Source organism: Drosophila arizonae, chromosome X (genome assembly GCF_054131065.1).
Source record: "Drosophila arizonae isolate 15081-1271.41 chromosome X, UAZ_ARI_1.0, whole genome shotgun sequence".
NCBI lineage: Eukaryota > Metazoa > Arthropoda > Insecta > Diptera > Drosophilidae > Drosophila > Drosophila arizonae.
In genome coordinates, this window is record NC_142927.1 from 11,445,846 (window position 1) to 11,466,015 (window position 20,170).

The 20,170-nt window shown below is 41.7% G+C and overlaps 2 protein-coding genes across 20 annotated transcripts in view; both read left to right on the forward strand.

The window, feature by feature from the left end:
- The first annotated feature begins 137 nt into the window (after window positions 1-137).
- On the forward strand, window positions 138-3,670 carry LOC108619220 (uncharacterized). The gene is made up of 3 exons (XM_018015698.2): window positions 138-439; window positions 505-1,214; window positions 1,279-3,670. Exons 1-3 carry the CDS (start codon window positions 361-363, stop codon window positions 3,580-3,582), a joined length of 3,093 nt encoding a protein of 1,030 aa, XP_017871187.1. The 5' UTR covers window positions 138-360; the 3' UTR covers window positions 3,583-3,670.
- An 862-nt stretch (window positions 3,671-4,532) lies between these two features.
- Window positions 4,533-20,170, forward strand: part of gce (germ cell-expressed bHLH-PAS) — a 34,048-nt gene continuing 18,410 nt past the window's right edge. For 2 of the 19 annotated variants that reach the window (XM_089474825.1, XM_089474826.1), the window contains exons 1-3: window positions 4,905-5,814; window positions 10,124-11,389; window positions 15,011-15,925. In XM_089474825.1, the coding sequence (XP_089330951.1) occupies window positions 15,027-15,925 (899 nt within the window). In that variant the 5' untranslated portion in view covers window positions 4,905-5,814; window positions 10,124-11,389; window positions 15,011-15,026. The other 17 variants (XM_089474832.1, XM_089474837.1, XM_089474827.1 and 14 more) reach the window with 17 other exon arrangements.

The window sequence follows — 20,170 nt, forward strand, 5'->3', positions numbered from 1 at the left end:
TTGAATATTAATCGACATTTTTGCGCGTGTAATCGAAGCTGGCTTATTAATTTACTCAATAACAGTGGCATACCATTATCGAAAACGTCAATAGTTTCCGATAACTATATTCACGGGCCGATAGCGCACAATCGCTTACACGATGATTGCTCGATTGCTGCGAACTATCGTCAGCTTTTCGATATGAGCAAATGACAGCTGTTCACAAACAATACAAGCCTCTCAGCTGTAATGTTTTAAATCAGTTCTCCTTTGTAACTCATTCCATTCGGTTGTAATTTTTTTTTTCGTTGGTGTCAATAATAAAATGAAAATATAAATCATTTTGCTAAGGAATTTCAATATTAATACAACGCAAAAATGTCTCTTTTTCCGGCATATGACGACGGAAAAAATAAAAAGCCTTCAAATTCCAATGCGGAGAACTTGGAAAAATCAGGTATTGGTATTTATTTTTTTTTACAATTAATGTAAATTATTCAAATTTCTATTTTTTCTAATTAGCCGATGCTAATGTTAAGTGGCAGCACAATCAGAGCTTTGAAGTGCCAGCACAACCCGTGATTAATTGTCTCACTGAAATTCGTCCCTCGGACTCAGGCCCACGTTCGGGCGCCGGCTTAGCAGCACGCCCAGGCGCTGGCTCGGAGTCGAGCCAAGACTCGGACACAGACCTTTCGGATTCGGATTCTGACTCAACTTCAGATTCGGATTCAAGCCGTCGCGCACTTAAAAAGAACGCTCAGCCACCTTCGCTAGAATTCGATGGCGATGTGCAATACTATGTGGACAAATTTGCTAATAAGCAATACCTTCAATGGACGACATTGCCACGTTTGACACGCCCCAAATACTCAATAAATCTGCGCAGCTTGATTGATCGCACGCAGCCACAATCCAGGCGCACCCAAAAGTCAAAACGTCCGCGTCTAAGCAAATTGCTCAAAGAGCGAAAGCCCAGCTCCAAAGAGATTGAGAAGAAGACGAAGCGCATCCAAGAGCTGCAGAACTTGTTAGCCAACGAGCCGCAACAACTTGACAAATGGATCGAATTGCATACGCTGCTCGAGAGCACAGCCACCAAGACCAATCGCCAGGCCGTAGTCGAACAGCAGGTTCATAAGCTCGAAACGGCGCTCGCACATCATCCGGGGAACGAGAAGTTGATGAAGCTCTACGCGGTGACGGCCAATGCCTCATATCCGGAAAGTCAGGTGGGTGGGGGGTTCCGTTAGATAGTTAGCCAATTGGTCAACTAATGCACACTTCCATTTTCAGGTGGCCAACAAGATTGAGGAGGTGCTGCAACTCATGCCCTACGAGTACACCCTGTGGTCGGCCCTCATCATGACCACACAAGGCTCAATGGCGCGCTCCAATGTGCCGGATGTGCTGGTACTCTTTCAGCAATGCATGACACGCATGCAACGCAAGCATATGTACAAGCGCCCGCAGCCGCCGCCGCGCCAGGCGGATGAGCTGATACTGAAGCTATTCAACAATTGTCTGATGTACATGCGCCAATCCGGACATTCTGCCCAGATGTTTGCGATGCTCAAATTGGAGGTGGGCATAAATTTACGGAACGTTGACTTGAAGTGCCTAGACGCGTGCACGGCCAATGAGGCGCCACTCGTCGAGTACGAGGAGCTGGTACTACGCTCCGGCATGCCAATGCACGAGATTTGGACACGTGTCGAGCGGCTGCGTATGTCGTTCTTTTTCTTGCCTTATTCGCAGATGACTACTAACATATCGAAGGCTTTCGACTGGCAGCGCTTCGTCTACTCGTCGGATGTATCCGCCTACGTGTTCCCACTGCAGTGCAGGGAGAGCCGCATGCAGCTGCTGCTCCTGGCCATGCAGCTGACGAAGCTTCCGTTTGTGCGCACCGATTGCCTGGCGGATCGCTTGTATGCACCCATCAATTCGATTGGCGACTCGGAGGCCATCGAGATACTGCTCGTCGAAATGGGCGATCGCTTCACCTACTCGCTGCCCAAGCACAGCAGTGGCCTAGACTACAACAAGGCCGTGATACAGATGGCCAAGGAGCTGGCCACCAACCCCACCTTTCTGTCACATGCCATCGGCCACGAGATCTACGTGGATTGCATTAACGAGATGCTGCTCAAGTTCAGCGATACCTTGCAGGACAGCTCTCAGCGTTTGGTCTTTCTACTGCTTTGGTTCCGCTTCGAGCGACTGCGCCTGACGATGCTGAAGATAGGCGGCCAGGTGACGGCGGAGCACTATGTCAAGGCCAGACAGCGCATGCGCGATCTGCTCAAGCAGCCGGCAAATAAGGATAGCATCTGCCTCTACACCGAGGCGGCCATCACCGAGTATGAGACAGCTCCCAACAATGAGAATGTGGAGCGCAGCACCAAGATCTTAAATACTGTATTGAGCCTTCCGTCGGACTACCAGAACCCCCAAATGCTGCAGGCGCTTGTGGTCCGCGTTGAACTGCTGCTGGCCCAGGAGAAGAAGGCGGAGGCTCTCCATGTACTCAAGTGCCTGGCCCTGGGCAAGAGTCCGAGCAGCGGCCCCGACGAGATAACAGCTACGCCGGATGAGCTGATCCAGTGCAGCTCCGTGATGTTGGATGCCGCTTTGGCGGCAATGAGAGAGGAAACTAAAGGGGCTGTGGATACCATGCCTCTAGAGCAATATTTTATACCAAATCGTCTGGTCCTGCTGTTGCGCACACATTGCCTGATGCTCTGCCTGCTGAACGAGGTGGACAAAGCCTCCAAGCTGCTGGACCAGCTGCTGGGAGAGCCACTGTTCGCGCTGGAGCCGGATGAACTGGAGCCGAATGAGCTGGAGTCGGATGAGCTGGAGCCGGATGAACTGGAGTCGGATGAGCTGGAGCCGAATAAACTGGAGCGCACCCGCTGCCGCTTTCTGCGTGAACAGGTGCGTGAGCTGCAGCTTATGTTGGTGTACCACACCCCCAGCCAGAATAAAACGCTGGGTTACCGACTGAGAACCATGCTAGAGCCGGCGCTGATGGAGTTTCCGCGCAATATGGCCTTTCTGCATCACTGGTCCACGCTGTGGACCCTGCCATGGTACAAGCTGAGCTCGCGCCTCATCCACTGCAAGGCGGGCATCCTGTCGGTGCTGCACCTTATCATCGGGGCGCATATGCGCTTCAAGCAGTACTACAGCAATGGGGGCGAAGGGGAAGCAGATGTGCAAAACGAACAGCAGCACCAGCGGCAGCTCCAGCACAATCGCTTGATCAACATGTTCGAGACTTTTCTGCCCACCAATCCGCATCGCTCCGAGGAGGCCGCCGACCAGTATGCGTTGCTTCGTCGCAATTCCTTGTACTGGCGTCTCTATTTGCGCTCTCTGTCCACGGAGCACACTAGCTTTGAGCGCAGCAACCGTTGCCTGCTAATGGCTCTGGACGAGTGTCCATGGGACAAGTCGCTCTACATGGAAGGGATCACGTATGTGCCGCAGAAGACGAGTAACTTACAGGATGTGATGGTTGAGAAGCAGCTGCGCATGTACGCCTTGCCCGATGAGCTCAATGTGTTGCGCAACGGCAATCAAAATAGCAACTAATTTAGTGTAATTTCATAATTTATATCACACGACTGTTTTAATTCGATATGAGTCAAGCAAAGAAAAATAAACAAAATATTTAAATGGATTTTTTTTTAAATGCATTTTTATATTTCTAAAAGACAATTACTTGGCGCCAAGTAGATTCAGCGTGACCATGACGGAGTGGCGTAAAAATCCCGAAAAATACTAAATGTTTTGCAAAAAAGCTTTCATATGTGGATCGAGAAAGCTTTTTCGGCGCTGCAATAAAGTTGGCCGAATTGAAGTAAAGAAGCTTAGAGCAGATGAAATAAATTAATTTTTTAAATAATAAAGTAAAATGATTAAACCAGTTAACTGCAAAAAGAGAAAAGAATATGCTATGCTGCTGTAGATAAGGAAGAGTGAAAGGGTAAAATAATAGTATACTTTTGAGGATATTGTTTTTTAGTTATTATTATTTAAAAACAATATAATTTTCAAGCAAAATTCCAACCTTTAATAATATATTAGACTAGCAATAAATTTTTAGATTACAGCTGCTCGAGCTGAGAGATTTTGATAGTTTTGGTTGAAATGCCCTTTGGAGTATTTTACCGAACATTGCAGCACTAACTTAAAACTTACTTGGCAATTCAATGGCCACGATAAAATCTTAAGCCAAAGTGCATATAATTTTCAAATGTAAGCGCCAACAGCTGCAGCAACATTCAACCCACCCCTCGGATTTGAGTATAAGAGTGCGCGCGGCGGCGGCGAGAGCAAAATCCAAAAATATTGCGTATACGACATGCAGGAAAAGCTCTTAAAGCTTGCGCTCAAAACAAATGAAACAAACCATACAAAAACAAAAGTATTGCCGAAAGCTTCGCTCGTGTGTGTGTGTGTTAGTGTGTGTGTGAGCTCTTAGCCAAATTGTCTCAGCTGTATGTATGATATCCTGGCCCAAAAGTCTGGGCTTGGAGTAATGCGCCGCCAATGCCAATGCCAATTGGCTCGCTGTTGTCGCCTGTCGAGTCAATCGACAGTCGTCGCTAGTCGCTCGACAGCAGTCCAAGTCCAAAGACGTTGCCGTCGCAGATGCTCGCCGCGCAGTTAGTTCAATTGCTTTTTTTTTGTTTTTTTACTGTTTAGCAGCCGCGCGAAGTAACGGCGACGCATTAAAATTAAACCGCAGGTAGAGACACATCTCAGGCAGGGCACCTGATGCAGTTAATGCTCTCAATACATGTATGTCTCTAAAAATATTCAGTGCATATACATGCATGTGTGTGTTTGTGTGTGTGCATGTTGGCTGCACGTCCCGCCTAGTCTGTTGTGTAAGTGTGCGGGCAGCGGCTTCGAGCTTCGCCGTCGTCGTCGCCGTCGCTATAGCCGTCGCAAAAGCTCACCTCCGCCGCCGCAGCGCTCTCCTACTTCGTCGCGGCGTAGTTGTTGTTATAAAAAATAAAATAAAACAGAAACAATAAATGGAAAAGCAAACTGAAACACCAAATGAACCCGAAATTAGCTTCAAAACGGAAGCCTTGTCGTGTGCGTGTGTTTATGTGCGTGTTATTTGTTGTTGTTGTCGTTGTTATCCTTTAAGGCAAGGCTTAATAAAACGTTAATTTCTCTCATTCTCGCTCCATCTCTCTTGCACTCGCGCTATCACTCTCACGTTGTTTGGCGCCCACTTTGCGCTCTCTGCAAAGTGCTTTGCATTGCTTGACGTTCGTTCGGTTCGCTCGCTCGTCCGCTCGCTCTCCCTCCACACTGACTCGCTCGGTCGCTCTCCTTCATTCTCTCTCTCCATCTGCTGAAGCTCGCTCGCGGCAGCGGCCTAGCTGCTTGGGCTGCTTTGGCTGATTAGTTTAGTTTGTGATTTCAATATAATTAATTTCTGTTTCTGTAGCGGTTTGTTCGGACGTCGAACGTACGCTCGCTCGCTCGTCGCTCGTCGCTCGTTTACCCGCTAGCTCGCTCGCTCGCTTGTTCGATAGCTGCTGGCTTCGCTTCAGCTTCAGCTTCAATTGTTGTGTTTCAGTTTTCTGTTTTTTCTGCGTTCCGTTCGTCGTCGTCGCCGTCGTAGCCGTCTTCGTCGTCGCCGTCTTCGTCGTTGTCGTCGTCGTCGTTGTTGTCGCCGTCACTTTATTATTTTTCCTTATTTTTTTGTGTGTTGCTTTGGCATCGGAATTGAAATCGAAATCCGAAATCATAATTGGATTCGCAAAACGGTATCAAACTGAATGAAGTGCAACGTATTCTCGAGTAAAGATCAAACATTCATGTTTGTTTTTGTTTCTAGTGTGTGCACCTGTGTGTATGTGCTGGGCGGAGGGGAGGTGGGTGTGATAATCAGCTGCGAATTGCGCCATCTAGCGGCAGTCGAGCTGATTTTTGAGAGAGGCTGCAACAAATGTTCGTTCTGTTCCATCTTATAGCATAGAAAAATAAACAAAAACAACAAACACTTGCACACATTAAACACATATATGTTTATTTATATGTGTATTTATATATGTGGCTTGTACGTGCCCATGTGCGCCTGTGCGTGTGTGTGGCTGTTAATTTTTGTATGGCATAGACAAGCCAAAAATTAACATATTAATGAATTTCCAGTTTCTTTTTTGTTTTTGTTTTTCTATGGTTTATTTGCTTTCGTCTCGTATTTTCGAATTGCTTTTAATTTTACTAACAATCTATGCATTTGTATATTTCTCTCTCTCTCTCTTTCTCTCTCTCTCTCTATATATATATATGTATATATATATATATAGATTTTTTGTAAATAATTTTTATTTATTTATTTATTTGTTTGTGCCGCCAAATCAATCAAAATATCAAAGCAAATATAAAATAGCAAAGAAACAAGAGATTAAAAACAATAAACAGCAAGCAATAGGCAATAGTAACAACAGCAGCTACGACAAATAAACAACAACAAAAGCAAAACCAAAAAAAAAAAAAAAAAAAACAACGAACAAAACGCACTCATTAAAAGTCTAATAAAGTTTTTCGGTTTTTATTATATTTGTTGTTGTTTTTTGTTGTTTTCAAGGTTTTATTTTTTTCGTTTTTGTAGCTATGCGTATGTGTGTGTGTGTGTGTGTTGCTCGTATATTTCTTATTTTATTTCATTTTCGTTCGATTTGCCGTTGTTGTTGCTAGTTTTTTTTTTTTTTTTTTTTTTTGAATGGTGCTTTCTGCTTAGCTTCTTCTGCTTCGTCTTCTTCTTCCTAAACATCTTTGATTCGAACGCACGTCAAAGTATCGGCAACGGCAGCTTTCAAGCTAGCGGCGACTGCGACGCTACGCGCACGCTTCAAAAGTTATTAATTTTCATAATAATTAACTTTGGGAATTTGTTGCAAAATATTCAACACACATATCCACACACACACACACACACTGATACAGACACACATACAGAGACACACATGAAATTTTATAAAATTATTTGTTGTCTCCTCGAGCACGACAAAATTATTGCTGACGTCGCATCTGCCGCCGCCGTCGCCGTCGCTGCCGCTGCTGCTGCTGCTGCTGCTGCTGCTGCAACTGCGACGCGTCGTTGTCTCCGTCGTCACCGTCGCCTTGCGTCTCGCATACAAAACAGAGAGGAGAGCGAATAAGGCGAAGCTTGTACACGCATACAGCAAGTGCTAACCAATACCAGCGCAGTGGCAGCAGCAGCTGCTGCGGCTATTAGCGCTGCCAAAAGCACAATACAAAATTTCTTACCTCCTCAAAACACTTACCAAGCAGAGCAGAGCAGAGCCAAGCAGGGCTGAACAGAGCAGGCAGGGCAGAAAGGCTGTAAATGTAAATGCAGATAAGCGCATTGAGTTGCGCTTAACTGCAAGCTCAGTCAAAATGCGCTCATCGGCGCGCTCACTCACTCTCTCTCTCTCTGCTGCTGTTGCTCTCTGAAATGTGCTCTCAGCTGGCAGTGTTTGCATCACTGTTATTATCGCTATCAGCATCACTCAAACGAACTGAGCTTTCGCAATCTGATCTACAAGTCAACAACAGTAGAGCCAGCGAGAACGAGAGCGAAAGAGAGGGAGAGAGAGAGAGAGAGAGCGGTAGTAGCAACAACAAGTGTTCCCTTAAACTTTGCTGCACAGATTACGCATACGCAGTGTGAGCTGCACGGCAAAGTGCTAGCAAGAGATATGTAAACAATTAATAAACGAAAACAATATTATGCAGTAGCTGCAGTAGCAGCAAAAGCAGCAACAACAAGAATAGTAATAGAACGTGCTAAATTGAGTAATAACAGCCACTTACATACATACATACACATGCCAACGTATGTATGTACGTATGTACATATATACATACGTGTTTTTATATATCTCACTCTCTTGCTCTCTATGTGGCGCGAGTGCGAGTGCAAAGCTATTTTTGGTTTGAAAACGGTGACGGCGACGGCGACGACGACGGCGAATTGCTAGCAGCAGCTACCACCTGATGTTGCCGTCGGCATCGCTGTCGTCGCTACAGTTAGTGGTTAGGCCAGGTCGAGGCAGTCGCAGCAGCGGCAGCCGCGGCAGCAGCGACAGCAGCGACAGCAGAGAGCTCATACAAGTTAAAGAGCGTGAGCGACAGAGGCAGCACTATTGACAACCAACAGAAAAAAGAAAAGTAAATAAATAATAATAATAAAAGAACAGCAAAAACGGCGCGCAATTTTCTAAACGATTTTTCGAAGGACGTTGCTTGCACATTGTCCTTTACCATGAATGGGTGTGTGAGTGTTTGTGTGTGTGTGTGTGTGTGTGTGTATGAGTGGGCGTGGGTGTGTGGTATGCGATGAGCAGCAGCAAGGCTATCCAAATTCACAGCTGCGTGATTTATCAGTTATACTTGGGTATTCAATCATGCGCTCTGAAAAAATTGTCACATCTTTAGCTCTATTTATAAACTAGTCGTCACACATACGCACGCATACATACATACATATTTACGCACACATAGCCATGCATACATAGTTCTGCGTGCGTATGTGTATTGTTGTTATTGCTGTTGGCGTATACGTAATTCGCTCAGTTTTGAATGCGCTCTGTAATTAACTGCCTTACCGTTAGAACGAAAACAGAAGTAAACAAACGGCGCGCAAAGGAGTGTTTGGGCTCGTTGCGGCGAGAGGCAAAGGCAAAGTGAGTGACTGAGGAGAGCGTGAGAGGGGGACAGAGGGCGGGCAAAGAGAATGAGCCAGCGAGCACCGTATTGGGCGCACTGACAAACGGCGAGAATAAACGAGAACAAGCCAGCGTATTATATAATTTATTTATTGTTTTGCGCTCGCGGCGATTTGCGCTAATGTTGTTGCTGCTGTTGTTGCTGCTGTTGTTGCTGCTGCTGTTATTGCTGCTGTTATTGTTGCTGTTCTTTTTGATAATCTGCGTCTCCGTCTAGCAATTGCTGTGCCTTTTGCTCGCCAGTTTTGAAGGCTTTTGTTTTTGTGCTGTTCGTGCAGGCGCAATGCAAATAAAGTGAGCAGCCAACCAGCCAGGCAGGCAGTCAGTCAGTCAGTCAGATGAGAGAGCGAGGGCAAAGAGCGCGAAGAGTGGGAGAGCGCACGTAACAACAAAATGTTTAAGTTTGCCGTTGTTATTGTTGTTGCTATTATTGCTCGTAACTGCGACTGCGACCCAGGTGATTGACCCAGGCCAGTGTCACTGTCACTGTGACTGTTGGCGCTGCCACCGCTGCCGCCGTCGCTGCTTGTTCCTCTGCTGTTATTGCTACTACCGCTGCTGCTCATTAATTTTCTTTTGCGTGTTTATTTTGCAATGTGTACTAGAAATTCGTCCGCAGTTTCACGGTCTTAGTTGTTTATCCAGCCCAAGCCCACCCCTGGCTTGCGTAGACATCTATATTTCATGTCCCTGTTGTGCGTGAGCCGTGGTATGGGTGTGCGTGTGAGCTTTTTGTCGTCTCCGCCTTCTTTTGGGGTGTGCGAGCAACAGCAACAAGAATGAGCAACAAGACACACGCATTGTAGCAATTCATGTTTTATGCTCTTATACTTTTCTTACTTGATTTGAGCGGCATACTCGAGCACACACACACACACACACATACACACATGGAAATGCATGTGCTTTCTAAAAATGTCTGCTTAAGTTCATAAATTTCGAAGTCAAACTCGAAGTCGAAAGCTTTGAGACAGAACACCGTCCACTCTCTTCCATCCTCTTGCTCCATTCCCATTTGCAGTCTATCTTATACGCTCGCTCAGCCGACCGGCCGTCTGACCGAACGACCGAACGACCGACCGACCGACCGACCGACCGACCGACCGGCCGACCAACCAACCACCCACCCATCCGCTCTCTCCCTCTCTCGGGCAGTTTTCAAGCTTTCGTGCTAAATGAACAAGCGAAGACGCAGCTTCGACCGGTTTCCATTTGACTAAAGCTCTTAATTTTTGTTTATGTGTTGTTGTTACTTGAAACGGCAGCAACAACAATAAGAACAACAGCAACAGGTGACAACACACAGGCAGAAACAAAGAAACAAAAACAAAATGATTAGCTATATGTTTAAATATTTTTTTTTTTTTAATTAGCAACAACAACAAAAAATGCGAAAACAAAATCAAATGCGACCCAAAATTTAAATAAAGTCATAAAAAAATAGTTAAAAACGAAAAAAACATAAGTGTAATTTAAAATAAATTAAAAATCTATTTAAATGCTTTTAGACAAAGCTAAGCAAGACAAACAATAACAACTTAAACCGAGCGCAAAGTGCGCGATTTTTTATGTGAATTTTGTGTATGTTTCATTTTTTTTGCTTAAGCAAAAACATAGTTTAAAAGAACAAGTTTTTTCTTTCTTTTTTTTGTGTTTGCTTAGAGTTCACAATGAGCTAGTGTAACAGGAGCAGCAGCAGCAACAACAACACAGCTATTGTACACTTGCAGAAAACAGTGCGACAAAGCAACAACAACAACAATTACCTCCGCATCGCAACGGCTGTACAAATATTAACAAAACAAAAAACATTATACATACATACATATATGTTTTAAATACTACAACAAATGCAAAACTCCCAACTTAACGAAAATAGCAGCAGCTGCAGCAACAAAATACAATTTATAAAAAACAACAAGAAAACCAACCAAATAAATACCAAAAAAAAATATTTTAAATACTAAAAATAAAAATAAATAAAAAGTATGTATATACAAACTTAAAAAACAACAACAACAAAAAGTACTGCATGCATTTCTATGTGAAAAATAAGTATACAAAAAAAAGGAAAAAAAGCAAAAAATAACTTAAAAGTTTACATATTTTTTATATGTACACATTGAAAGCACATTCATATAAAATATATATAATTATATATACATATATATATGTATGTACGTACATACGTAACAAGAACCAAGAACAAGCCACCAAAAGAAATCAAGTACAAACAGACCAAACAAAATAAAACAAACAACAACACAAAAAAAAAACTCAGCTCAAGCACATTAAAACCGTTACAAACTAAAAAGCAACCGCGCAGTCAACAAGAAAAAAAAAAAACAGCAAGAACAATAACGGCAGCAAGTGCAAAAGGTAAAAAGGAAATAAACAAATTTGCGGCGTGCGCAACAAACACGCAAAGCAAGCAAAAGAAGGAAGAAAAGGAACACGCAAAGTGTGAGTGCGTCGCGGCGAGCGCCAAAGCCAAAGCTTAACAGCAGCAGCCACAGCCACAGCCGCAGCAAAAAGAAAGAAAACAGAAGAAGAATTAGAAAAAAAAAAAAAAAAACATTAACAATAGCAAATAGTCGACGCGGACTTCATGCAGAAAAATAAGAAACAGCACAAAACATGTAAGTGAAATTGATTTTTGTACACTACTCACAACGTGAAAAGTAGGCTATATATAAACTAGCTAACATTTTGCCAATTGTCGATGATAAAGTAGAGTACATAAATTGAATGTTAATTAGAATGATATTTCTTATCTAACATATAATTGATATGTTAATAGCAATAATTGCAATAATAATTAATTTCCGTAATTTCTGTCGTTTGTTATTCACAGTTTTGCATATCACAGATAGGAGAGTATTGTGCAGTCGCTTGTATTCGATTGCAGTTCGGCATTGCTTTCGTACGTATGCATACCTGGTGTGTATGTGTGTGTATGATTGTATGTATGTTTGTTTGAATGTGCATATGTCAAGCATTGTTGGGGTTGCCCTTGTTGCTGGCTGTCATTGTTGGTGCGACTCCTAACCTACATAAATATTAAATATTTTCGGGTGTCTGCCTTTCACTCACTCTCTCACACACAGCACACACATACAACCTGCTGCTGGCTCGCTCACTCAGGGTCGAGCTGGCGCATCCCCTCTCACGCCGCCCGTCTGCTGCACGCATTGTGCGTGAGTGTAAAGCTGCTGTCAGTCTGGCAACGTCTGCTCCGACTTAAGCCTCTAACAACAAACAACAACAATAGCACCTGGTGGGCGTCTGTTTTTTTTGGAATCGTTATGGTTACACTTACTTATCTCCAAGAGAGAGCGAATGCGACAGATAAAGAGTGTGGGCTGCCAAAAAAAAAATTATAATAAATAAAAATAAATAAATAAATAACACGGCAGCGTCTGAAGCTTATCAAAACGTCTGTGTTCACGCGTAGAAAGATTATAATTGTCTCTCTCAAACACACACACACATAAATATGCATATGTGTGTATCATATATATGTATATGGATAATTACAATGCAAATGAAGTAAAAGCTCTCTCAGCTTAAATAAGTATGCGAATCAGACTTCTTGCTGATTGATGATGGACACAATTTGCGAACCTTACATGTGTAGAAGAGAGAGACGGCGATAGAGACACTGGCAGGGGCAGCTAACAGCTCAAGGCAATTGACCCGCATTCGTATTCAGTCAGGCACACGCGTTGCGACCCGCCCGATCTCCAACTCCACCTCTTTCATTCTCTCTTTCGCTCGCAATCATTTTTGCATCTGACAATTGAATTAGCAAAGAGTCCTCGGCAGAAACGAAATTTTTTGCTTGTCTCTTCTTTCAGATTTTACTACAGTTGTAAATAAAGTAAAGCATACTTTTTTGTCCATTGTTAGGGATATCTGTGTATACTCTATGTGCATATATAATGTTTGTATAGTAGTTCTATAGATAGATAATATCAAAACAAATATTTTGCATTTTTATCTGGCAACACTGATTGAACCGCTTACTTGCTAAGGTATTATTAAATGTCTTTGCATTAAATGCTTGTTTTTAATAAATACTATTAATTGCAGTTAACTTGAATTCGAAAGCTCAAATTAAATAAAGGAATATTATAATACATTTTCGATGAATGTATAATTGAGGAAGGTATAATATATAAATATGCATGCCTCAGGAATGTATAATACATGTATACAAAGAAATGTGAAGAATGTCATAAAAATTAAAACAAAAATCGAATTTATGAGAGGAGAGAGAAGGAAAATTTACAAACAGAACGGTTTTATTTCTGTTTTATTTTTATTGTCAATAATAGTGAAACAAAAAACAAAAAACAAAAAAATAAATAAATAAATAAAAACAAACCTTGTTTTTAAATATATTCTTTCACTCGGGTTGATTGACCTCGCCCCTCTCAACCGACTAGTCATACCCCTTCAAAATATACATACATATATAAAAATGATACACGATCCGCTTAGTAATCCGTCAATAAAATTCTTTTTTTGGCCGGGAATTTCCGTAGAGCTTGCTCAATTGTCAAGCGAAAAACTAACAGCAACAACAACACCAACGGCAATCGAATAGAAAAGTAAATATATAAATAACTAAATAGTTCAAAGATATCGTTTGGATATATATATGTTTATCTATATCTTGTGTGAGTTTTGTGGTATGCTCATTATTTATAGGCAGCACTTGCTAATATACTATAAATCTTACATATACTTATGTATATATTTATATCTATATAATACATATAAATATATATTATATATATTTAGGTATATGAATATATATTTAAGAAATATGTCTATGACACATAAAGCCTTCTGTTTATCGCTCTTAGCATTTTACGAGTCTTAGCATTATGAGCTAATGAGCTAATAATGAAATTGAACAATGAGCAGAGACCCTGTAAGTGAACATTTTTTTTTTTGTAAAAAGTAAATATGTAATTGATTTTTGTGCATAAATAAAAATACATCATTTAAAATAAAAAATAAAAATAAATAAATACGTTAAGCTAAAATAATAATAATATAAAATATCAAAAATGATATATCTAAAATTTCAATACTTGATAGTGCATCACTCAGTCAGCTATACCCTACGTTATTGATATGCTTGCTCTTAAATCTATTTCGAATCCAAAACCTTGCACAAAAATAGATTTACAAAGAAACCGACAAACGAAAATAATAAAAAACAAAAATATATATGTTTAAAAAACAACCCCCCCCCCCCCCCATCCAAAAAAAATAAGGAAAATATTTGTCTATGGAAAATAATAGAAAATATGAATTTATTTACTACATGACACGCAACAAGAGCAATCAAATAAATTATGAAAAAAACAAAATTAAATTGTTTTCGATAAGGCAAAACTATAAGTTGATGTCGCTCACATACCCTGTAGCAACACGCTGCCACATTGGGTATGCACATGCATTATGGGGATGAAATCTATTATCCAAACCAACTTAAAGCATTTCAATTGCTTGAATGTTGCCAGATTGCTGTTAGTTTTAAAAGTATGGCAGCACTGGTTTAATTAACTTCAAAAATGGCGAAATTCTGGCGGCACTGCAATAAATATTTGTCAATTCGAAGCTTACTGAGCATCAGTTGAAGCTGAATAAAGGCGCACAGAGACCAGAGTGTTGACAATGTAAAAGTACGGCAACTCTGCTAATTTACTGTAACTCTTTGCTAATCCATAGTTCACTGAGATTAGACTGTATTGAAAAACATAGATTACCCGAAACTACAACTGAAAGCTGTGTTCTTAGAGTCACACACTCTGATTATGAAATGATGCCAGACGCTGAGACTATGCAAGTCTGGCAACTCTATGCTAGACATTTAGTAAACTCTAGGCGATATGCATATATAAAATATGCATATATAAAATCACATACAAAATTTATAGCAAAAATATAATCTCGTCTATGTTCATTGTAGAGCTGATCAAGCACTCTAGGCAAGCTTGTTACAGGGTATCATTAATTAAATCGCTGTCGAACATGAGCAATAAATTAAAAACTTAACAACTTGTTATATCAAATTGTTATTGACCAATCCATAGAGCGCTGCCCTTGACCCTCTCTTTCACGCCTCACAGCCGCGCTCAGTCTCTCCATCTCCCTCTCTCTTTATCTCAATCTCTATGTATGTATTTAACTGGCACCCGAACTGATCTAGACATGTTTATCTATGCTTCTCTCTCACCTGGCAGCGCCCCGGTCATCAAAATGAGCGCCCTCGATGCGTACCTAAAGCGTCCAGCGAAAGCGGCGACCAGGTCGACCTCGGAGCACTCCAGCGGCGATCAGGCGGCGCAGGCGGACGTTGAAGATCTCAAAACAGACATTCCCTACTTTGACGATCCGCAACAGCAACAGCAGCAGCAGCAGCAGCAGCAGCCAGAGGCTGATCCTCAGCAGCAGCAGCAGCAGCTGGGGGGATATGCGTCCGCCTGGTCGCCCGCTGAGGAGGCAGCCTCACCCGAGACCCAACAGACGGAGGATTTGGAGCTGGATGATAGCTACACGGACTCGGACTATGCGGCCAGCGGCAGCGCTGCGAACAGCTACTATCAATTGCCGACGCCATCGAATAGCGAGATAATGCTGCGGCCTCCCTCCAACTCCAGCTTCCAGTACAGTTATCCATCGTCGGGCACTGGACCGGGTCCGGGTGGCGGCGGCGGCGGTGGCGGCGGCAGTAGCAACAACAACAACAACAACAATGGCAGCAGCAGCAGCGGCAGCAGCAGCGGGCGTCAGCATGCCGCCTATGGACATTCCCAGGCGCTGGCGTTGCCGCCGCCGCCATCGCCGAGCTCATCCGCGACCAATATGTACCCCAACATGTGGTATCCGAATGCATCGTATGGCAGTTCCAGCGCTGGCCACGCCTACGGACGGTATGCGGGCTGTGGTGTGCCGCCGAGTGCGGCTGCGTATGCGGCGGCCGTTGCACATGGCATGTTGCCACATGGCCATCATCATCCGCATGCGCCGCTGCATCATTCGCATACGCATCCGCTTCCACATCCGCATCCGCACGCACTTCCACATCCGCATCACCAGCATGCGCACCACCCGCACACGCACGAGACGATGATGGAAATGTTCCATCTCTCAAATAGGTAAGTGTACCATAACGATATTACTTACTTTAACTATAATCGATATTTATCGATGATTTGCGAAATTATATAAACTGCTTGTTTTCTGAGTATTCCTTGTTGGAATGTTGTTGTTTATAGAATGCCATCTCAATTGTTTTTATAATTTTTGCTCAACCATGTCCAATAAATGGAAAATCAATATATATCGATCATTCGATTTATGTTGACTGGCAAGTTGCTTATCAATTTATGCATATATTTCTTTGAAAGTATAAGTCGAAATATAAGTCTTCTATATGCATTGACTTTTTAACCATTTGCTGTAATTCGATATTTATCGATAGGTACAACAATATAGATTTACCTATTTATGTATGTGTTCAGCTCTCATTCATTGAGTTATCTGCAATTTGTATGCCAAAATAGTTAAGTTCTTTTTAAACCATTTGCTGTAAATCGATATTTATCGATAGGTACGAATACAGATTTACGTATTTATGTATGTGTTAGTACAGCTCTCATTCCTTGACTTCTCAGCAATTTGTGTGCCAAAACAAACGAGTTCCTTATCGATGCTGGCTGTATAGTATAGTTATCGATCATAATCGATTCATGTTCAGAGTCTGAGCATCAGACTACATCTGAGATCATATGTGAGAAGCTTTCAATTTGACTACTCATTGCGATTTCTAATAGCTATAAAAGCCATTTCAAATCCAAATCCCATTTGCAGCCTTGTTATACAGATAAATAAATATATATATACATATATGTATGTATATATACGAGTTTTACCTACTTGATTGCTGATCAAAATCTGTTTTACTTGCATTCGTGCACACCCACACTCACATCCATTTCCTTGGCCAATTTTCTTAACCCACAAACAGCGGAAACAACTGGCACCACAACAACCCTCCCCCTCCCCCCACACTACCACCCAGCCACCCAGCTGCCCTCGCAGCAAGCAAATCATGCGCCAACGCACGCTGTTCAGCTTTTTATGACCCGTGCAGCCAATTTGGCCACATTTGTTGAGCTGCTGACCCGCTGCGCGTCTGTTGGCTCTGATTGGACTCGATTGCCAGCATTTGGCCATGGCCAAAACCAACAGTCCCCCACTCCCACTCCCACTCCCACTACCACCAACCCCCAGCCATGCCCCAACCACTCGCGGTCCTTTGATAATTCATCCTGTGGCGCTTATTTTGTATATTTTTATCAAAATTGTTTGTTTTTCTTGACAATTTTCACATTTATTTTCGTCACACACTGCAAGCGGCAGAGACAACAATTTGCTCAGTGGGTCATTGGCTAAAGCCGGAGGAGGATGACGGAGATGCAGAAGAAGAAGCAGACAACGATGACGGCCAGTAAATGAATTGAAATAGAAAAATAAACAACATCTTGGCCATGCCCAGTCGCCCAGTCGCTCAGTTGCCCAGTCGCCCACTTGCTGCTGCTAACAAGCTCTGCTAATGGACTCTTACTGCATTCATGCGTTGCATTTGTTGTTGTTGTTGTTGTTTGTTATTGTGTTCTTGTTATCTTTAAGTCTTATGAAATTTATGGCACGCGTGCATCGGCTCACACCCACAAGCGCCGCTGACCACGGGCCATCAACTCAATGGGCCAACAATAACAAAAACAAAAGACTCAGCAGCGAGAGGTAACTTGATTGGCAGCAACGTAAACAGTCAGCGAGAGAGAGAAAGAGTGAGGGAGAGGGAGAGAGAGGGAGAGAAAGCAAAATACGCTATACTAAATACAAAATTGATTTCCTTATTTGCTGACAAAAACAAGTGAGAAGGCTCTAGTCGAGACTGCTCGACTAGGAGATACCCTGAACCATCTAAGCTGATATTCTACTCATTCTGCACTTCTTGTATGCACACATACATACACACGCATCCACACACACGTATTATCAGCACTTGGACTGAATAATTTCTCTTGTAGTAGGACTATGGTCAAAATGTGGGCGTGGTATCCTAAATCTATGAATTAAAAAATCTTTGCATTCATGAAATGTATATACACAGTAAATCTGAAGTCTCCAGGTATAAAAGTGTTCAAATTAGGCTGAAAAAACCAATTCAATTTTTCGATTATTCTCGATAGAAAAGTTATCGGATGAGTTATCGAAAAAATATGCTGAGCTTGTAATGCGTTTGGTATACACGAGTATGCATGCAAAATTTCAGGTCTATAGCTCTTATAACTTCTGAGATCGATTTGCTTATACGCACGGACGGACAGACGGACAGGGCTATGTCGACTCAGCTTGGCGTCCTGATCAAGAATATATATACTTTATGGGATGATTCCTTTTGCCTGTAACAGACTTTCACAAAACCATTATACCCTGATTTCCCATTTTCAATGGGTTCAGGGTATAATAAGTAATAACATTGCACTCGGGCATTAGCGACTGCTTAATACTCGCTCATGCGCTCCAAAAACAGCTCTCACTAGAGTTAGCTTGTACTAGCTTAACTCTCAACTGGTTTAGCTCAGTTGTAGCTCAAGCTGTAAAGTTTGGGAAATTTATGGGTTTTTCTTTTTTATGATTTTCCACCTCGCCCAGTGGTAAATAACATGTTTTGCCTAATCAATCAATAAAGGAGGTCAGCCGTAAGTTATTCCCTGCATTTGGTTACCAGTTTGTTTCTACAATAATTTCCTATTATTTATAGTTTTTTATGATTTGCCACGCCCTCCATGGGCGTAGTTATATCCGCTAGTTATTTGTGGTCTTGGCTTAACTATGCAAATGCAGATTCCAAATTTCCAGTTTTAACTGCGTTTCTTTGATATTCCCATTTGCCACGCAGCTAATCTACTCCTTTCACTTCGAGAACGAGAATAGTCTTTATAGAGCCACACACATACATACATCTATCTGTATATCAACTATATATACATTTATTTTTGTAGATATCTTTTTCTATAATAGACACCTTAAATGCTCTCACTAAATGCTAGTTAAATACTAATAATTATTAGCTGCATGTAAAATGACAACAATATTACGTATACGCTTACGTATACGTAATAATCGTTTCATAAATAATTCAATATTGACAGTTATATTCATATGAAAGATTAGCTGTGCTAAATGGCTGACTGACTGGCTAATTGATGGATTGATTGACTGACTGACTGACTGACTGATTGATTGGCTGACTGATTGGCTAATTGATGAGCTTGCTTTTTGCGGTTAACTTTCAATCTGGATTTGCTCAACTTCGTCAAGCTAAATCTAAATTTATAGTGAGCTCTATAAGTAATTGGATTTTAGTTCATGCACAATTCCCAAGCGAAAAGTGGATGGACTTAATCCCTTTATATATTTATTAGAGGTAAATTGGTTTAATATAAATAACATCTAGAGCAGGGAAAAGTGGATTGCCGTAAAAGATCTTAGTTCCTAAAATCTTAAAATATCTAAAGTTGTAGATTCTTCAAATATTAAATATCTTCAAGCTAAAGAACTGAATATTAAAGTTTTTTTTTTTTTTTTTTTTTTATAGTCTTATCTAAATACTTAAACCTTTCCACTTTGTGCTCGACTTGACTATACTGCAACATTTAAAAATGTTCCTACCTATTGCTTACTGACGCTACATTCATTTCTGTGTATTTCCACATTTATAGAGCTTCCTTTTCATGAAACTCGCCGATGAAAACCTAAAAATTTTCATTAAAGAAAAAAAAACCAAACAAATCATTGACTGAGTGGAAAGAAAAAATGTTGAATTCAATTTCCGGCAGTTGCCAATTCTCCGGAACATTTTATATATGGATTGGCAAGGCGTACATATACACACATGTATGTGTGTGTATTGAATACTCATAAATTTGCATTGGAGATTTCACAAGCTGCTGTAAATGGTTTTCCACGCAATTTGAACCGCTTAACCGATGACTATTCCAAGTAATTGGGATATTTAACAATATTACGTATACGCTACGAGCAAATGGAAAACAAACGCATAAAAAGTGAGAGATAAGAGTACCTATAATAATATACACACACACACATGCAGACGTATGCATGCATGTATGATAGATACAACACTTAATCGTTGCCGATTGTAAATTACTAATAGCGATTTATAAGTTTTGTTTTTAAAAATATAACTGCAATAACTGAGTAACTGAACGATAGCCACTTCACTATGTTACGCATTAAAACAATCTATTTCTGTCAATATTTGTATAGATACCCTGTAACTAGACAGAGATATACACTGACGGGCA

Coding starts and splice junctions, on each gene's coding strand:
- LOC108619220 (XM_018015698.2), top strand. CDS start 361: ATGTCTCTTTTTCCGGCATATGACGACGGAAAAAATAAAAAGCCTTCA. Junction 440..504: donor GGAGAACTTGGAAAAATCAG/GTATTGGTATTT, acceptor TTTTCTAATTAG/CCGATGCTAATGTTAAGTGG. Junction 1,215..1,278: donor CCTCATATCCGGAAAGTCAG/GTGGGTGGGGGG, acceptor TTCCATTTTCAG/GTGGCCAACAAGATTGAGGA.